Source organism: Balaenoptera physalus, assembly GCF_965194825.1.
Source record: "Balaenoptera physalus genome assembly, chromosome: 12".
Classification (NCBI taxonomy): domain Eukaryota; kingdom Metazoa; phylum Chordata; class Mammalia; order Artiodactyla; family Balaenopteridae; genus Balaenoptera; species Balaenoptera physalus.
Window position 1 is genome coordinate 77,908,123 of NC_138897.1, and position 21,201 is coordinate 77,929,323.

General features: G+C 41.6%; 1 protein-coding gene across 4 annotated transcripts in view; it reads right to left on the bottom strand.

Annotated features, from left to right (window-relative positions):
- CORO1C (coronin 1C) overlaps window positions 1–21,201 on the bottom strand; it is an 81,353-nt gene that overhangs the window by 23,803 nt on the left and 36,349 nt on the right. For all 4 annotated transcript variants that reach the window (XM_082417528.1, XM_082417529.1, XM_082417530.1 and 1 more), the window contains one exon: window positions 6,747–6,869. In XM_082417528.1, the coding sequence (XP_082273654.1) occupies window positions 6,747–6,869 (123 nt within the window). The remainder of the gene's footprint in view (window positions 1–6,746; window positions 6,870–21,201) is intronic.

Here is a 21,201-nt window from a genome sequence, read left to right on the forward strand (position 1 = left end):
TAAAAACCTAGGAATAAACCTACATAAGGAGGTAAAAGACCTATACTCAGAAAACTGTAAGACACTGATGAAAGAAATCAAAGATGACACAAACAGATGGAGAGATATATCATGTTCTTGGATTCCAAGAATCAATATTGTGAAAATGACTATACTACCCAAAGCAATCTACAGAGTCAATGCAATCCCTATCAAATTACCAGTGGCATTTTTTTTACAGAACTAGAACAAAATATCTTAAAATTTGTATGGAGACACAAAAGACCCTGAATAGCCAAAGCAGTCTTGAGGGAAAAAAACGGAGCTGGAGGAATCAGACTCCCTGACTTCAGACTATACTACAAAGCTACAGTAATCAAGACAATATGGTATGGGCACAAAAACAGAAATACAGATCAATGGAACAGGATAGAAAGCCCAGAGGTAAGCCCATGCACCTATGGTCAACTAATCTATGACAAAGGAGGCAAGGATATACCATGGAGAAAAGACAGTCTCTTCAATAAGTGGTGCTGGGAAAACTGGACAGCTACATGTAAAAGAATGAAATTAGGACACTCCCTAACACCATACACAAATATAAACTCAAAATGGATTAGAGACCTAAATGTAAGACTGGACACTATAAAACTCTTAGAGGAAAACATAGGAAGAACACTCTTTAACATAAATCACAGAAAGATCTTTTTTGATCCACCTCCTAGAGTAATGGAAATAAAACCAAAAATAAACAAATGGGACCTAATGAAACTTCAAAGTTTTTGCAAAGCAAAGTAAACTACAAACAAGACAAAAAGACAACCCTCAGAATGGGTGAAAATATTTGCAAACGAATCAACAGACAAAGAATTAATCTCCAAAATATATAAACAGCTCAGGCAGCTCAATATTTAAAAAAACAAACAACCCAATCAGAAAATGGGCAGAAGACCTAAATAGACATTTCTCCAAAGAAGACATACAGATGGCCAAGAAGCACATGAAAAGCTGCTCAACATCACTAATTATTAGAGAAATGCAAATCAAAACTACAATGAGGTATCACCTCACACCAGTTAGAATGGGCATCATCAGAAAATCTATAAACAACAAATGCTGGAGAGGGTTTGGAGAAAAGGGAACCCTCTTGCACTGTTGGTGGGAATGTAAATTGATACAGCCACTATGGAGAACAGTATGGAGGTTCCTTAAAAAGCTAAAAATAGAACTACCATATGACCCAGCAATCCCACTCCTGGGCATATACCCAGAGAAAACCATAATTCAAAAATACACATGCACCCCAATGTTCATTGCAGCACTATTTACAATAGCCAGGACATGGAATCAACCTAAATGCCCACCGACAGATGAATGGATAAAGAAGATGTGGTACGTATATACAATAGAATATTACTCAGCGATAAAAAGGAAGAAAATTGGGTCATTGGTAGAGACGTGGATGGACCTAGAGACTGTCATACAGAGTGAAGTAAGTCAGAAAGAGAAAAACAAATATCGTATATTAACGCATATATGTGGAACCTAGAAAAATGGTACAGATGAACTGGTTTGCAGGGCAGAAATAGAGACACAGATGTAGGGAACAAATGTAGGGACACCAAGTGGGGAAAGTGGCAGGGATGGGGGTGGTGGTGGGATGAATTGGGAGATTGGGATTGACATATATACACTAATATGTATAAAATAGATAACTAATAAGAACCTGCTGTATAAAAAATAAGTAAAATAAAATTCAAAAATTAAAAAAAAAAAAAGAAGCACGTGGGGTAGAAGATCAAATACTTCTTTAAATTTTTTTTTCAACTGCTGAGTTGTTAAAGCATTTTGTAATTACCCCAATAATAATAACAAATGATTTGGGGGACATTAAGTGATTAAAATATCAGCACCATAGTCAAGGGAATGAAAAAAAAACTAGGAGGAAGATTTATCCCAAAGCATTATTTAATTTACAAAATGTTCACTCTGGCAATACCAATAAAAGGGCAACGTCAGAGGATTCTGGGACGATGGTGGTGTCAGCGGCAGCACAGTTTTGGGATCTTCCCAAGTCCCTCAAGAAAAACACAGAGGAGGCAGATAACAAAACAAAAACACAGGGACAATATATACACAAAACTAGGTGATAACCCAAATGCAAGTGTGTGGAGGAAAACCACCAACAGCCACACAACCCGTGTGTTGTCAGCCTCTGTGCGAAAAAAATCACGGGGCAGCAATGCAGTGCCCCACAGATCTGAGAAGAGCAGGCCAATATGAGGTCACAACGGAAACGGGAAGGGGCTTTGCCTTCTCCAACAGCAGGTGAGAACAGGGACCTGAAACGAAAAAGGTATGAAGGGGCTGGAGAAATCTAAACCTCAATACCCTAGAAACCAACCAGAGAGGACTCCCTTCTGAGACAGGCCCACACTGAGTGGAAATTCCAAGAAATGGAATCAAATCTGAGCAGGACAGAAATAAGATGGACAAAGGAATCAGAAAGACCAAAAAAAAGCAGGTCAGGAAATGTGACAGCAAGCCACCATGTTTCTGAACACTACCTGAAAAGGACAGAAGAGGGAGCTCTGTGAAGTTAGAACAGCTTTATGAACCAAGCCAGCTTCTGAAAGCTCAGGAAAACTAAATTCACATAAAAATAAGAGAGGGAGGAAAAAAAAAAAATCCAGGCTCCAAAATTACTATGAGAAAAAAAGAGAATACATCCCTGCAGACAGTACAAGAATGCTAACAAGACCAGCTCCAAAGAAAGATAAAAACTATCACACACATTTCGAAAGACATTATTAAGAAAACAATACAAGACAGGAAACATTATAAATCAGAACTTGAAAAACTCAAAAGTAAGGTGGCGGAAATCAAGAAAAAAATTAGAAATAAAAGGAAAAGTACTTTAGAAACGAAGACTAACAAAGAAACTAAGAGCAAATAAACATAAATAATGTCCCCAAAGAAATAAAAGGTAAAAAGCAGAAAAATTTTAGCCTAAAAGAAATGAGTGAGAAAAAAGGTTTGGAGAGAAACTGACAAATATCGAAGATAGGTAAATAAGATAAAGCATTTGGATAACAGGAGTCCCTGAAGGGAAAAACCAAAGCAAAGGAACAGAACAAATACTGAAGACTCTAAGTCAAGAAAACTTAGGGGCGGGGTGGGGGTGGGGTGGTGGTGGAGGATCGGGGGTGCGAAACACCTGAAACCATATATTGAAAGAGCACATCACACACAGAAATACCAACTCAGAATAACCAACAATAGTCTAGTAAAATTACTACATTTTAAGAAAAAAAAATCTTATGACCATCTAGGCAAAAAGAACATATACTCTATAAGGAAAAGAAAATCAGATTTTTTCTGATCATCTGATTTTTTACAGCAACACTTTATGCCAAAAGAAAATGAAATATTTAGATACTCAAGGAAATACTGCAAGCCAAGAATTTTATATCCAGAAAAATTCACCTTTAAGTATAAAGGTCACAACAAGCTATTGTCAGTATAGAAGAACTTAGAGAATACAGTTCCCACGAGCCTTTCCTATTTGATTCCATCCCTTGGAACTGCTCCTCAGGGTGGGGCCCTGTCCCGGAAGGGAGCCCTCTCTGGTTGGTTTCCAGAGTACTGGGGTCTAGAATCTACCAGAGAAGGAGCTTCAGATGATCCAAGTGCCTTTTTTTTTAAAAAACTGCTTTCAGTAATCATAATGGTGGTGATACTCTTAGTATTTTTAGTATGAGACTATTGTATGTATACTGTGAAAAAGCAAATGAGATAGATTAGGATATTCTAATTCATCCCGAACCCCTGAGAACCAGGATTCTTGGTGTGAAAGAAAGGAGACAGAGATGTATTATTAAAGAAGTTAGGTAAAAACTATACAGTCCTGAATTTGAACTGGAAAGATTAAGACGAAGTCACAAGGTATTATATCTTTAAATATATATGTATATTCTAGCCAAATTTACTGCAAAGTCTTAAAAACAATGATCGTTACGGTAACAATGAGCATCCCTAAGCACTCAGAGAGTGATCTAGAAACTCCATTTTCCATTAAAACAAACCAGAGCTTCTGAGAGAAGTGGCAGATTTGAGGTGTGGGGTCAGGGATGGGCCTGGGACACCTGGACATACCGGAGAGCAAGGAAGCAACAGAAACAAGTAGGGTCACTTCAGAAGGACTCAGGAACTGTGAAGAGGTTCCCATTAACATAGACTGAATCCCCTGAGCTTTGAGAAAAGAATTGTAATAGATCGAAATCCATTCAGTTCAAAATGAAATGAAAGGGGGAAAAAAACCTCCAAACAAAAAACTAATTGGTCACCTTCTGAGGAAGATAAAGAACCAATTCATTATTTTGAAAACTGGGTAAATAAAAGGAAAGAATCAAGCATTTACCCTGCTTTCCTATATGAACTATACTCCTGGGTAACTAAATAGTAGATAAGAGAGAGCATCACCTTAAAAATCTTACCAGCTGAAAACTGAAAACAAAATCATAGCATTTCATATCACCATTTTGAGACGCCCTAATGAGCTGCTGGACCTAGGTGCTGGGCATCAATAACTGCACAAATCAAAAAAGAGCAAAAAAACAGGCATCTTGACACCTCGTGCCTCCTGAGGGGAGACCAGAGCACGAGCTCTAGGCTTGTCAAAGGGATGGAATCTGAATCTAATCATGCTCTAGGATCCAGCCGCCAACTCGCAGGGAATCTGAAAGACGGAGTAGCAGGTTGAATGGGACCACGAGGGTGCAGTCAGCAAACTCTGGACTTCTGGAAGCAACAGGTCAAAGGTCAGGCTTCTTCAACAAGAAAAGGATGGAGGAGGAACCTGTAGATTAGGAAAGACTTAAAAGGCATATCAAGTTTTTAAAACTTGGAAGACTAAGCTCTAGCATCTAGAGATGCACACTTGAGTGATTAAAACCACAAAGAAAGGCAAGGAAGTGAGTTTTACTGGTTACTTGGAGAGGGAGGGGTGGATGGGGACTGGGATGGGGCACAGGGAAGAGACTGAGAAGCCTGGGAAAGTTCCATTTCTTGACCTGGGTGGCAGTCACAGGGTGTTCACTCAGTAATAAATCTCCTAACTCAGTTCACTTTTTTTTTTTATGAATTTATTTATTTTTAATTTATTTAATTTTGGCTGCGCTGGGTCTTTGTTGCTGTGTGTGGGCTTTCTCTAGTTGTGGCGAGCGGGGGCTACTCTTCGTTGTGGTGTGCGGGCTTCTCATTGCAGTGGCTTCTCTTGTTGCGGAGCACGGGCTCCAGGCACGTGGGCTTCAGTAGTTGTGGCACACGGGCTTAGTTGCTCCGCGGCATGTGGGATCTTCCTGGACCAGGGATCAAACCTGTGTCCCCTGCATTGGCAGGCAGATTCCCAACCACTGTGCCACCAGGGAAGTCCCTCAATTCACTTTTTCACTTAATTGAACTCACTTAACTGTTTGTTTAGTGTCTTATAATACAAAGGTTTTTTTTTAAAGGGCAATGTGACCAATAATGCTGGAGATGGGGAGGGATGGATCAAACCCGCTTTTCCAAGAAAGGTTAAGACTCTTAGTTTAAGATTTGGGCATCAGGTCTAAATACTGTTCCTTTCCCTTAGCAAAATGTGTCTGTAGCCATTGAAATGATCAATTTAGCAAGGCATGTTAAATGGAACAATTCCTTTTAATAGCAGCATATTTCTTTAATACACTTTGGCTGCCAAAATCATGAGATCACAGGAGGAGTTATCCTCAGCCAAAAGTCCATGAGGAAAAATGGGTAAACGTTTAAATGGCACAGTTCAGGAATTAATTTCTGTTTATATAAAATAACTGTAATTAACAAAGCCTTCCAAACAATGTTTCTAAGTCTGGTTCAGTGCACAGAAAACCAAGAGGGGGATAACCAAAGTGCAGTTCTCGCAGCTCTCCACCTGCCAGGTGTGAGGCTGCCTGAGGGACGACCTGCCGCCACTCCAGGCGTGACTTCAGGGCTCCCTGTCTGCTCTCTTGCCCAGTCTTTGCAGCAGATGTTGGGCTAGGATTAAAAATGGATCCAAACTCATAATTACATTTGAAGGCTAAGAAGAACATAATCAAGAACAAGAAGCTTCACATTCACAAGTACTCCAAAGCCTGGTTTCATACATAACCTACGTTTGGAATCTAAACTGGGGAACATACAGAACTTACTTTAACAATCTTTCAGGTTGGTTATTTGTACATCTGCATAAAAAGGACTTCGTTAACCAGGGTCCACTAGACATTAGCTTGGAAATAAGTACCTACAAAAACTCTTTACTATCTTTCAATATCTGTTTCATATCCCATCTATCTATCTAACCTTTGGCATCGTATTTCACTGTAATATGCAATTCATGCTAGCAATTTTTTCTCTCCTTTTTTAGAGGGGAGGGAGGTCATGTGGTGCAATGACATTCACAGAATTATTTGAAAGTCATTTTACTTTCCCTAAAATCTTCCCATCAAGCAGATGTGTGTCAGCTGTCAACAAGGATGCACACACACACAAGCAAAAGAAGAAAAAAGACAATAGAGTACAACTCCTTGATATAAACTTGTAAAATGGCTTATCTGCAGTTAAACTTCAGTGTCGTTAAATTCTTGTATAGTCCAATGGACAATCAAAACTCTATGATTTTCTGCATTTCAAGCCTCCACACACACATTCTTTGAAGGCAGTAGGTGAGTCTCGCTGGCCTGTGTGCCCACCACAGCGAGGGAACTTACCATAACCGTGCAGTCCTCTGAGCCGCTGGCAATGACCTGATCATTATGTGGGCACCAGTCTATGTCCAGCACCGGTCCTGTGTGACCACACACTGTGGGGTAGGATTTGTCAATTCGACCAGTCTGAAAGGAGAGAGAAACAGACCTATTATGTAACATCAATGCCACAGAGTTTGTATGTTTTGTCAGACCCACTTCTCCTTTATTACTTCTACCCCAAACTCTCAAGAATCTACAAATTATGACGTTCATATCAGCCAACGTCAACTGTTAAGAAATGTCAACTTGCATTTCTAGAAACAGTTACTACCAAGGATACTCCATCAAATTAAGGATCTACATTTCCAGAACCACAGAGATTTTATTTAATCAACGGCATTAATAGACACAGCAAAAGAGAATACAAGAGTCTTTTTACCACAATACAATTCTAACAATAGCCTATTGTAAATTATAGGTGTGTTTTTACTGTTTAAAAAAAAAACCAAACCTGGTATTATTCAAAATGTAAAATATAACCTTTAATATGATAAGCTAATGCCCTTGAATATACAAATTAACAGTTCTGGAAGTGGATGGCACTTCCAGTGAGCAAGCAAAGTGAAGGTAATATAAAAAGAAAAGCTTTAACCACTGCTCAGGGGCCGAAGGACATAGTACGTTTCAATGTCTAGGTCTATTCCATCAACAGAAACGCCAGCCGGGCCGTCTAAGTAACCACCTTAGCTCTCAGCCATTACCCAGATCCACATCTCATTAAGAACACAACTTCTAATGTTGGTCATAGCAACCGTCACAACGTGCTCATGTTACACACTTGAACCTAACAAGCCAATCTGGCTTATCGGACCAATTTTGTCTGGTGTTAACCAAGACAAATGCTATTACAACAACAGCTGTACAAAAGCTGCTTCCTTTTAAAAAGGTTAATGCCAGTCCTTGCTGACGTTCTTCTACATATGCTAAACGCAGGTGAACAGAAAGTAATCACCACAATGCAAAAGTGAACCTATTTTTTGGTTGATGCTACTCTCCTGTTATGGCCAGCTGTCACAACACGGGGGCAGGCTTCTTGGAAAATTTTCAAGATCAGTAAATTTGGATTTCTCCACTTTGACTTGACTGTGGAAATCTCCAGAGAAGCAGTGTGCTAAAGCACAAAGACCACAGGCTCCAGAGTCAGACAGATATGGATTCAAGTCCAGGCTCTCTTGGTTAAACAGTGTGTGATCTCAGACAGGTAATATCTCTAAGCTTCAGCTCGTCATCTGTAAAATGAGTAACAGTAATACTTACCTCCCAGGATTACCGTGAAGAGTAAATGAGAAATGAGGTAAATCATAACCTAGCATAACAACGATCTGTATAAGGTGTGTAAAAAATTAATTAGAGTACCCAGAATACAGTAAATACTCAATAAAAAGCTGGCACTTATTATTAGTTCTTCCTGTATAACATGTTAACTTACTCAATCATTAAGAGTTACAAGCGTGTGTTATCCGTGAACTCTGGGCCAGACACTGAGCTGAGTGTTGGAGACACAGAGGTGAGCAGGGCGCCCTGTCCTGGCCGAGCGTGGAGTCCACCTAAAGCTCCAGTTAGAGCGCAGCACAAGACGTGCAGCACCAGGACAGGCCCAAGGTGGCAGGAACACAGAAGAGGACATTCAAGCAGCTGTGCGGGGACTCCAGCCTTTGGGAAGGTTTTCTGCGCAGAAAGGTGAGTTCTGAGTTGAAGTGTGAAGGTGCACCAGCCTACGGACCTGAGGCCTGGGTTTTTTCACACGCTCCCCCTTTCTCTTGCAAAACTAATTCAACCCAGAGTTTTGGTCTCCTGAATTGCATCACCCAAAACAGGAATTCATAAAAGAAAATGCCAAGGAGGAAACACAGTATTACAGAGAACCTGGGTCTTGTATGAGAAGCCACATGGGTCACTGACAGGTCAAGAAGCAGTGAGGGTCAGGGACCAGGCTGCCAGGGCTGGGGTGTGGCGCTGCCATTTTCTCCCCTGAGGCTCTGGCCAAATTACTGCATCTGGCGACCTCAGTTTCTCACCTGTAAAACGAGAACGCTAGAATTCTTTCCTCAAGAGCTGATGTGAGAATTAACTGAGACAATCAACGTAAAGCACTTGGTACTGTCCCAGCACCTCTAGTGCTCAAAAAATGTTACCCAAAATTTAACAACTGCCGGAATCCATTCTACCAACATCCCTGACCGTATCCTTCCTTAAAGAAGGAACTGCTACTAAGCACCCAAGCCAGGTAGTTTTACCTAATTCCCCCTGTGAGTGCTCCTCCCCTGGAGTTCCTACCCCATGTAATGGTCTACTACTCAAGGTGCTGGCGGTGAACTCACAGGTGTTTTGTTTTTTAATATTATTATTGTTTTATTATGTATTATTATTATTATTTAAACTATAGATATAGTTACTCTCTTGAATGTGTGATATTTAGTAATTTAAAACATTCTGAGACACAAAGGCCAGGTTGAGGCCTGACACACATTGCAACAGACATTCCAGAAGGAGAGAATGCAAGAGAAACAAAAAACTGAAGAGGTGAGGGCTGAGGATTTTCCAAGTTTAACTGAGGGCATAAGTCTTCAGATTGAAGAGGCACAGGTCCCAAGTAGAATATCCTAGTGCAATTCAGAACACCTAAAACAAAGATAAAATCTCAAACAAAAGCAGCCATAGAGAAAAGACAGATTACCTACAGAGACAATAACTAGACTAACTGTGAGCAGACTTCTCAAAAGCAAGTACAGAAACAAAGACATCAGAAACTATCTCAGAAATGGGAAGAAAAACAACCACCTGTGCATTCTATACCCAGATAAACTATCATTCAAAAGTGATGACCAAAAAAACAAACAAAAACCCCAACATTTTTAAACAAAAAGATACAGAAAATTTACCATTTAAAGACTCTTATTCAAAGAATTAAGTTCTTGGACTTATCTCTAAGAATTTCAAAATTAATTTCAAAGAACTAAGTTCAAGGACTTATTTCAGGAAAAGAAAGTGAACCAGAAGAAAGAACTGGGATACCAAAACAAGCAGTGAGCAAAAAAATTGGTAAATGTGGTCAATGTAAATAGGCATTGACTGTATACAACAGTAGTAATTATGACTAACTGGAGTACAGGTAAGACAAGGCAGAACTAAAACACTAAACAACAATAACATGTAAGATAGAAAGATATGGGGCTTCCCTGGTGGCGCAGTGGTTGAGAATCTGCCTGCCAATGCAGGGGACACGGGTTCGAGCCCTGGTCTGGGAAGATCCCGCATGCTGCGGAGCAACTGGGCCCGTGAGCCACAACTACTGAGCCTGCGCTCCGCAACAAGAGAGACCGCGATAGTGAGAGGTCCGCGCACCACGATGAAGAGTGGCCCCCGCTCGCCGCAACTAGAGAAAGCCCTCACACAGAAACGAAGACCCAACACAGCCATAAATAAATAAATAAATTTATTTTTAAAAAAAAAGAAAGATATGATCAGAATTCAAAGGTTTCAGGGCCCTTCCCTAGAAAAAGGCAGAAAATTTGACTAGTTTTAGACTTTAAGTCATGTAAGTATGTTAAAATTAAGGGTAAACACTAAAAGAGAATATATAACTTCCAAAAAGTGTATGGAGTGGGAGGAAGATTAGTGGAATTTTAAAAACTCATTGAATATAAGAGAAAGAGGAAATAAAAAGAAAAAAAGGCAAGAAAAAGCATGAAAACTAGAAAGCACAAAATAAGATGGTGGAAATAAAACCAACCATAAATCACAAACCGCAGTAAATATAAATGACTTAAACTCACCCGCTAAAAGACGAGGTGTTTCAGATCAGATTAAAACCAGCTATAAGACACATTTACAAAATAATAATACAAAAAGGCAACTAAAGGAGGGGAAGGGATATAAAAATATGTACCAGGTGCTTATACTAGAACAAATAGATTTTAAGGTGAAATGCATTATTTAAGATTACATTTTAACATTTAAAGAAACAATTCAGAGAAAAGCTACAGTCACTATGGACTTTAACTCATCTAACTACATAAGCTTCAAAATAATTAAAGCAGAAATTGACAGAAGTACAAGGAGAAAATGACAAAACCATAATCTTAAGAGATTCTAATAAAGATTTAAGAGATCAAACAGACAAAAATCAGTATGAATATAAACGGCTTTAACAAAAGTAACAAGCTTGATCTAATGGATATTTACAACTTGTAGCCAACATTTTAAAACACACATTTTTTTTGTTTCCAAGCACACTAATAAACTTTTTTTTAAAAAATCACCAATTAGGATACCACAAAGCAAATCTCAGAAACTACCAAGGAATCAATACTGTACAGAGCATGTTCTGAGTAGAACGCAATACAATTAAAAATTAACAGAAAAATATAAGCCAAAAATCTCCAATGCATCTGAAAAGTTTGTTTTTTTTAAAAAATGTTTGCCAACCTATCCAAGTCCTTGACATCACTCCTACCCAGCCTACTGTACCAGGAACATAAACGGTATCAGGCTTCTTCTTCTCCTTTCTTTTTTTTTAAAAAATAAGTTTATTTATTTATTTTTGGCTGCATTGGGTCTTCATTGCTGAGCGCAGGCTTTCTCTAGTTGCAGCGAGCAGGGGCTTCTTCGTTGCGGTGGCTTTTCTTGTTGCAGAGCACGGGCTCTCGGTGCACAGGCTTCAGCAGTTGTGGCATGCGGGCTCAGTAGTTGCGGCTCGCAGGCTCTACAGCACAGGCTCAGTAGCTGTGGCTCACGGGCTTAGTTGCTCCACGGCATGTGGGATCTTCCCGGACCAGGGCTCGAACCCGTGTCCCCTGCATTGGCAGGCGGATTCTTAACCACTGCACCACCAGGGAAGTCCCCGAAAAAATTTTAATTTACTAAATAATTCACATAGAAAATCAGAATAGCCAATAGAAAAAGGTTAAAATTGGTCAGTAAATACATGCCATGTCAAAACTTGTGGGATATAGCTAAAACAAATCTTAAAATTCCAGATGAAATAAGCAAGCTCCTAGAAAATGTGTGATGTATCAAAACTTCTTCAATATAACAGAAAACCTAAAGAGACCCAGAACCATAAAAGAACCAGTACCGTGGGCTTCCCTGGTGGTGCAGTGGTTAAGAATCCGCCTGCCAATGCAGGGGACACGGGTTCAAGCCCTGGTCCGGGAAGGTCCCACATGCCACGGAGCAACTAAGCCCATGTGCCACAACTACTGAGCCTGCACTCTAGAGCCCGCAAGCCACAACTACTGAAGCCCACACGCTGCAACTACTAAAGCCCGCGCACCTAGAGTCCATGCTCTGCAACAAGAGAAGCCACCGCAATGAGAAGCCTGTGCACCACAACGAAGAGTAGCCCCCGCTCGCCACAACTAGAGAAAGCCCGTGTGCAGCAATGAAGACCCAACGCAGCCAAAGGTAAAAATAATAATAATAAAAAAAGAACCAGTACTGTAACTCCACACATCACTGCCCACCCAAAATCAATCAGTAAATACCAAAAATAATAGGCCCAGATGGTTTTACAGATGAGTTTTCCCAAACATTCAAGGAAGAAATCATCTCAAACCAGTGTTCCCAGAGAATAAAAAATAAAGGTGCACTGCTGAACTCACTACATAAGGAATGTACCACCTTGATATGAAGGACAGTGTAAGGAAGAGAAACTTAGGCCTATGTGACTTATAAATATTGATGCAAACTCCCCTCAAGAAAGGAGGGGGGGAAAAAGCAATGCAAATTCAGCAGTGTGGGTTGTTCTCAAAAAACACAAGTAAAGTGAAAAAACAAGTTGCAGATTGGGAGAATATTTTATATCTATGTGTGTGTGTGTGTGTATATACATATATATATGTATGTATGTATATATACGTAAAATATATACCTGACAAAATCAACAAACAACTTAATAGAATAAGGGGCAAATGATATGAACAGGGATCTACAGGGAAGGAAGCCTGAAAAGCCAACAGATGTATGTAAAGTACTCCATCTCACTGGTAATCAGGGAACTGCAAATTAAAACGATAAGGTAATATTTGACACCTATTAAAACTGCCAAGAATTTAGAAGTCTAAGTACAAGTGCTGGCAAACATGTTTGGAAAGAGGAACTCATAAAAACTACGCACAGGAGAGTATCCTGCTACGATTCCTTTTGAGAGCAATTTGGAAACAACTGGAACTGAAGTTGCCCACCCCTCAGCAATACCACTTCTCGATGGTCTGTGGAGAGAAACGCTCCCATATTTTGCACAAGGGTATTCATGGCAGCACTGCTGGAAACAGTGAAAAACGCAGAAGCAATGTAACTGTCCTTTGGTATAAGAATAAATATCATTTATATAAAAGTTTAAAACATACAAAATAATAGTCTACGTTATAGGTACATACACATGTAATAAAGTACAAACATGATACATACCAACTTTGAGGAGACAATTACCTCTGGGGAAGGAGAAAAGATGGAAAGGAGAATGGTATTGTAGCTACATCTGTTATGCTTTACTGTTTTCAAAAATGGGAGATACGAAACAAACATGGCAAAATATTAACATCTGTTTAATCTTGTAGGTGAGTACATGAGTGTCCTATTATTTTGTTTGTTTCCTATTTTAAAAAAATAATTAAAATATAATAAAGTTGAGAAACACACCAATGTATTGTTATTCATTTACATTAAAAAAAAAAAATCTATGGGACTTCCCTGGTGGCCCAGTGGTAAAGAATCCGCCTTGCAATGCAGGGGACGTGGGTTCGATCTCTGGTCAGGGAACTAAGATCCCACATGCCGTGGGGCAACTAAGCCCGCATGCCACAACTACTGAGCTCACGCACCTCAGCTAGAGCCCGTGAGCCGCAAACTACAGAGCCCACATGCTCTGGAACCCACGTGCCACAACTACAGAGCCCACGCACCCTGGAGCCTGTGTGCCACAAGTAGAGAAGAGAAAACCCACAAGCCACAACTAGAGAGAAGCCCGTGCACCACAGTGAAGATCCTGCATGCCTCAACAAAGATCCCACGTGCCACAACTAAGACCCAACTCAGCCATAAATAAATAAATAAATAAATAAATAATTTTAAAAATCTAAAAAAAAACACAAACCTTTAATCCCAAGGAAAAAAGCTTTTCTACCTAAAATGTTTTATTGTATCGCAGGGTGTTTGCATTCTGAGGCTCACCCCAGCACACCCCATCTGGCATCCTTGATGGCAGAGTATAGTCACTGAACTCTAAACGTCCAAGGACACCAAATAATTTTTTTCTATCTGGGCTAAGAAGAGCTTTTGCTCAGATATACAGCAATTTTGAGGGGAATCTGGACGTACATTAATATTAGTTGTTCTTAATTATACTCAGAAGCTTACTAAATGACTTTTCTTTTTAAGGCTAAAATTATACAACCCTGGCCAAAAGTAAATAGCTACTCACCAGTATTCTTCAATCAAGTAAGATATCTGAGAATAGTAAGAAGCATTTCTGCCATTCTCAACTCAGCCCCGACAAGTCTATAGCATAAAAGTAATAAAGAGCCCAACATTTTCACAGGAACTTGAATGTAATTTAAAAGACAATTGCCACTTATTTCCTCCCTTTCTATCAAAAACAAATAATTAGTAATAAAAATCGCTAGCGCTTTCAGAGTGCTTATGTTACGTGCTAAGAACTGTATGACAATCTTTTATGTGCATTATCACAACTACCTTCATGAAACAGCAACTCTATTATTCCCACTTTCTAAATAAAGAAATAGGAACAGAGAAAACCAAGAAGCAGAGATCTAAAATATCACTGACAATCCTACTAGGTTTCTACAGAGAAAGAAAATTTCCACTATGCCATGGGGTTGTGAAAAAGGCACAAGAGTAATGTTGAAATTAGTGGCAGCTGGTCATCAGAAACACAAGTTAATAAAAAATGATACCCTGCAAACAGCTGCTTCCTCTGGTTATAACATCATCACAAATCCTTACAACAAATAAAACAGGGAAAGTAGCATCATCCTGCAGCACAACAGAAATGGAATCGACTAAATGTCTGACAGTGATAGAGGAACAAAAAGAAGTATGAGAAAAAAATGCTGTTTTAAATGTGCAAAGATGGTTTTACACACAGGGTGTGCTCCACACACAGTCAAGTTATCAGCTGCTGTGATTCCAAGGGCTTGCACCTCCAAATAGCTTCTTACCCATAACAAAATCAAACCCAAAGCACAACAACATATTTCACCCATAAGTATGTATCTTTAAAAGGGCGGAGCTGGGCAATTATAAACTGCTGAGAGCTCAAGTCCATGGAAACTGAAGGAAACCATACAATAATGGCCTTATATGGTAAAGATGAGGGCACATCACTTCTGAAAGTCATTTTGCCCTAGGATCTAATGAGAATGCATTTCTCATTCATAATCATGACACATCCTCATTTATCATCCAGTGAATAAACCAAGGAATCCATGTCTAATTCTAGATTGTGAAGGACCATTCAGAAAGACATCACTGCAAGTCATGGTGACAACACGGCTTACCTGCACGTCTAAGCAGCAAATTTAAATGAATGCCGAGGCTGGGAGAAAGACCGACAAGAACTTAATAACAGCTTTTAAAGTATCTTTTTTGGCTGAACAGTGATTTAAGAACTACTCATCAATTTCCCAAGGGTTATACATAGAATAATTTCATTTACTAACAAATCAGTCCACTGTTTCATTAAGGATGCATCACCTCAGTTACATCATCTAGAATATTACTACTTTGCTAGCATGGAATTGAAAGTTTAGCTGAGACTAGCCAGTTGGATGTTCAGATTTCTTGCTTTAAATAATTATTCAAATGTATTGATTACTTACTAGTTATCCCGATCACATGCCATAGAGCTTTTATTGTACCTCTCTAGCTAAAACTCCAAGTGATGAGAATTACCAGCAAGTCAACTCAAGTGGCGAAAATGACCAACACCAAGGTTCCCAAAGGCTCTGGCCCAGACCCCAGTTCATACACTTATGGGACACTGGTGAAATAGGTCAGGGCACTGGCTTAAGGACTATTATTATCTAAAAGATCCGGTGGCCTGCAGGAGGCCCAGCAATATGAGCCCCAGGGAAAATGCAGCCTCCAAAGTGTGTGTACAGCTGGCACGAGGGAGAGGTGTGACAGCACAATTTCCATGTGGCGGCCCAAGCTGAGGTTGATGGCTTTGACATGTTCTGGCTAGCAACCCTTACGGTGGCAGAAAACCACCTAGACACCAGCACTAACTATCATTCACTTTGGGTATGGGGAAGGTCCTCAAAAATTTCAAAGCAGCCAAAAGCCTCAGCAGAGCTCCTGGAGACTGATGCTTCAACTAAGCCCACAGAGTTAGGCAATACTCTCCTCCTACAGGCTTTCTTTTTTTTTTTTGGGGGGGGGGTGAGGGGTGAAAAATCAAAATTTAAGCATCAGTAAATACATATCTTTGTAAAACTGCTCTATGAAGGAATGTTTATAATTTTAAATAAGTTGGCAAAAACACTTCCTCCTTAGGCATACAAAATTCAATGTAACTCTTATGAAATGATATTTCTAGTTGTAAAGGTATTTCCCATTAGTTTGAATAGGAAACCACAACTGCTTCCATTTACATCAGTGTATCTTATTATTATTATTTTTTTTAGTAATTTTATTTTACTCATTTATTTATTTTTGGCTGTGTTGGGTCTTCACTCCTGCACGCAGGCTTTCTCTAGTTGCAGCGAGCGGGGGCTACTCTTCGTTGCGGTGCGCAGGCTTCTCACTGCAGTGGCTTCTCTTGTTGCCGAGCACAGGCTCTACGCACGCAGGCTCCAGTAGTTGTGGCGTGTGGGCTCAGTAGTTGTGGCCTGCGGGTTCTAGAGCGCAGGCTCAGTAGTTGTGGCACATGGGCTTAGTTGCTCCGCAGCATGTGAGATCTTCCCAGACCAGGGCTCGAACCTGTTTCCCCTGCATTGGCAGGCGGATTCTTAACCACCACACCACCAGGGAAGTCCTATCTTACTTATTTGTCATATCTCTTTTCAAAAAGGAATCCAGGGCTTCCCTGGTGGCGCAGTGGTTGAGAGTCTGCCTGCCGGTGCAGGGGACACGGGTTCAAGCCCTGGTCTGGGAGGATCTCACAGGCCGCGGAGCAGCTGGGCCCGTGAGCCACAGCTGCTGAGCCTGCGCGTCTGGAGCCTGTGCTCCACAACAAGAGAGGCCGCGACAGTGAGAGGCCTGCGCACCGCGATGAAGAGTGGCCCCCGCTTGCCGCAGCTGGAGAAAGCCCTCGCACAGAGACGAAGACCCAACACAGCCAAATAAATAAATAAATAAATAAATAAATAAATAAATAAATAAATAAATAAAATTAAAAAAAAAAAAAAAGGAATCCACATTTAGGAAGTGCACTCATCCCACACGCCGAAGACACTACTGTGCAATCAAAAGAATTCTAATGTATACAAACAGACATGTACAGAAATCTTCTCATAGATGTTTCTATAAAGGAGTTCCACCTGGGATGTATTTTCAAGGAAGCTAATGGCGTATTTTACAGATGCAGACATTTTCACCCTCCCAAAGTCTCAAAATACAACATTGGGATGCTTCCAATATGACCTTTGCATTAATCATTCAGAATGACTGTTTCTTAGTGTAAGACGGTCCCCTCACATGGTAATTGTTTTCGATCCACACATTAGCTCACTCAATATTAGATTGAAGATACTACCAAACTGGTGCCAATGATGCTCAATCTAATAATTACTGGTTCCTTCCAAAAGTAACATTTGGTTAAAGCCACATAACACTTTACCCAGCAGGCTTATTCTTTCTCACAACTAACATACGTTTCCACAAAGTTAAAAAAAAAACTCGTATGGTGCCAAAAAGTGACACCCGTTACTTTTATCACTCAAATCTAATATTCCCCTTTAAGATGCTCAGGGTATTCCACATACAATGTCCTTCTAGTTTACACTCTGGATTCAGTCATAGAAACGCAAGCTGTTGTGGGGCGGTGGGCTGTGACCGCTTCCTAGGCCATCTCCCTCAGCTAGTCCACAGCAGGAAGCTCCCAGGACCTCCCTCCAAACTTCTCATCTGCATTCTTCTTATAATCCAGCCACTTTATAATCCATTACTATAATCTGAGCTTATTATCCAAACTGGTTACACCACCCTCAGATGTAAGGCCCAAACAGCCCCCACTCCACCCCCCATCCCGACTCAAGGAACAAAGATTTTCAAACTGTTCATTCCCTACTTTATATTCATACAGGTTTTCATTTTAGGAAAAAATGCTGATCAAAATCACTTGATGTGTCCAAAGTTCAGTAACTTTATCATATTGTCCATACGTTAAAAGATCTTTTCAAAGGCACAGATAATACCTCATTACTGGCCTTGGAGTAATACCCTGAGAATTCTTGAACCCTCCGCAAGGAGAACGGTTAAGTCAAACATGTGCTCGGAAGCAAAGGAAAAGTTTGCAGCCTGGGCATAAGGCCTCCATTCATATTGTGCAGAGTTCAAAGGAGTCAAAAAAGGATATCTATTGAAGTGGGTTTTCCTTTTTTTTCAATTTCCTTTTTCTTGCAACAGTATTATTTATGTGGATACATGTTCCACTGCAATCTCTTCAGGCCCTGCTCCCTCACAGGGAGGAGCTACAGTGACAGTGGTCATGGCACAGGGGAGAGACTGGCCAGAAGAGCAAGACAAGGACCCCTGTAGCTTACCAGGAAGACGGATGCACACAATACAGGGCCTGCTGACAGGCTGGTCACCAAGAGTGACAGCTCGTGGTCCAGGAATAAAACATTCTGGGGAGGTTTTACTTTAAGGGAACCAGAAACGCCAACCCTGAGGGTGAGAGGAGGTGCTCTGGAATAGCACATAGAGATTGGGTTACCGGGTCCTGGAAAGTGAGCCAGCCGCCACAGCTGCCAGGGAGAGGCAGCACGGTGCTGAGAGCCGTTCCCTGCCTGTGAGTGAAAAGGAACAGCCTTTACCGGCACAAGTGAAAATGCCGAGCAAACCATTTTGGCATCACAGGTCCTCTTTAAAAGACTGAGTTGAACAGTGAACAGACCATTTTAAAAGTCCATTAAGAACTTGAGGGCAGTTACTATAAAACTATGGATATTTTATTATCAGAAAGCAAAAAGGTGGAAGAGTTGGCATTTCCTTACTCAACCACACCTAAACACACAACAGCAAATGGAGCAGCTCTATTTCCTAACTTCCTGACTCAGCAGAAAATTTATAAAGCAAAGACCTCCTCAATGCAGACAAGTAATTCCATGTGATCCCTCCAGTCTGAGAACAAAGAAAAACTAGGAGCCCAAGATGAGGCAGAACCTAGTCAAAATACAATTCAGCTCGAAAGGAAAAACTGGAAAGCGAAAGAACTATCGAACTAAGTGCAAATATAGGAAATTAAAACAAAGCATTTAATATCCAAGCAGAAAGGAGAGTAACTTGTTGCCTAACCCCTGGTACTGAGTGTCACCTCCAATGACATTGGAGATTCCTCCCATGGGACCCTTGGTGAATGAGGAAAAGCCCCAGAGCTACCCCTTCCAATCCCAGCTCTGCACTGGTTTACCCACAAGCCTCAGAACAAAAACCCACCCTTCTTGAAGTGGGGATGAAAAATAGAAAAATATCACAGATCTCTCTTTTTTCTTTTTCTTTAGGCAAATGCCTTGGGCTGCACGGCCGAGGCAGCTCACATCTTGCAGTGGTTGTAAACAGCAGGAGGACTGGAGCAGAGACCCAATTCAGTAGCCTGTATCATTTACTCCCGACTTAAAGCTCAGCCAGAAAGGAAACCCAAGTCCCCGTTCCTCTGAGAAAGCCAACCCGTGCTGTGCTCATCACTTGCCCTCCAGGCTCAGCCCTCCCTGGACTCAGCTCAGGCCCCACCCCCAACTAGCATGGAATTCAACTTGGTGAGAGCAGAACGTTTACTACATATGGTTATAAAGAGGCTTCTGGACACACGGGGACAGCAGAAATCTGTCCATTGCACCTGGAGTCGATTTTACTAGAGCAATCAGTATTCAGAAACCTGCTCTTCGCTGCTTCCCTGACTTGGGTCATCATCACGTTTATGCAAGGCGGCTTCTGGCAGCAGCACTTGCCCATGTGCTCAGCCCAGACTCACGCTCCAGAAAACAAGGAAAGAGTTAAATGTTCTTTGCACTTGACTCAGTGGCTTCCCCTCACCACACACTCCCAGATCCCACCATTCTCCGAGCCACGCAGCCAATCAAAGCAAAGGAAGGAAATGATCCTGGCCAGCTGACAGCCCCAGCGCTCTGATGGCCATATATGGTAAAAACCACTGTCAGAGCCCTGTCAGGCCTGCAGGCCGGCTGCTGTGGACATATCAGTGAACTGCAGCAGCGTGAGAGGCCGGCCAAGGAAACGCACAAAGGACAGGCTGCCTGCTCATCTCCAGGGAAGGGGGTAGGAGGAGGGCAGGGGAGGGGAGGGGAGGGGGGAGCCGTCATCTGCCAGGGCACACTCTGAGTCACAGCCACTCACTGTAATCAAAAATAGCCCCAGGGTACATGGTGAGATTCCTTCTGCCAGGACTTTGTGCTCCATTGTTAACTGGGGGTGAGTAGGGTGTCCCCCTCCCATTCCCCCCCCACAAGACTGTGGAAAACAGTCACTGGGAGCAAATGAAAAGGTCCTTCTGTGGCGCTTCATGTGGTAATGAGGCCGTGCAGTGCTCGTGGGGCTGGCAGCTCGGGAAGTAATTTGGAAGTCATTGTTCTGCACCTGGCGCCCCTCACCCCGCGTCCTCCGCTGCCGCCCCTGCCCCGCCTCCCAGCCTTTCACAGCCCACACAACTGACAGTTCAGGTGCTCAGGGTAGCAGACAGCATGTACTTCAGGAGGCGGTGAATGGGCATCCCAGGACGCATCAGGACACTGGCACTGAATAAAAGCCCCTGCCCATCACACCAAAGCTACCCTGTGCCAGATGTCCACATCTGTACAAAGGGCTACTGGCATCGCCACCCTTGTCCAAAATGGGGCACCGCTATTTGTGGGAATGGAAATTGCCTGTCAGCAGCATACAGTAAGGGGGAGGCGCAGCCAATGCAAATCCAGCAGGTGCTGGCAGTAACTGGGGGTCACAGAGAAAAGAACCATCGGGAGACTGCCATTTCTTTTGAACTAGTCCATGAAAGAAGGCACTTATCAGCACGGCGCCTGGCACTTAAAGGAAGCCCTCAATGATGGGAGCTGCTGCAACTCCATCATTGCCACTGTCTACTCGCAAGGCATGGTAGAGACCAAGCACTTTCCAAACCTTGAGACAATTCTCCGAGCTGCCAGAATCAGAGCCCTGACAGGCTAGTGTTTTTGTTATTAAGCCTTCTAATCCCAGAGAAAGAATGCAAAGGATTAAG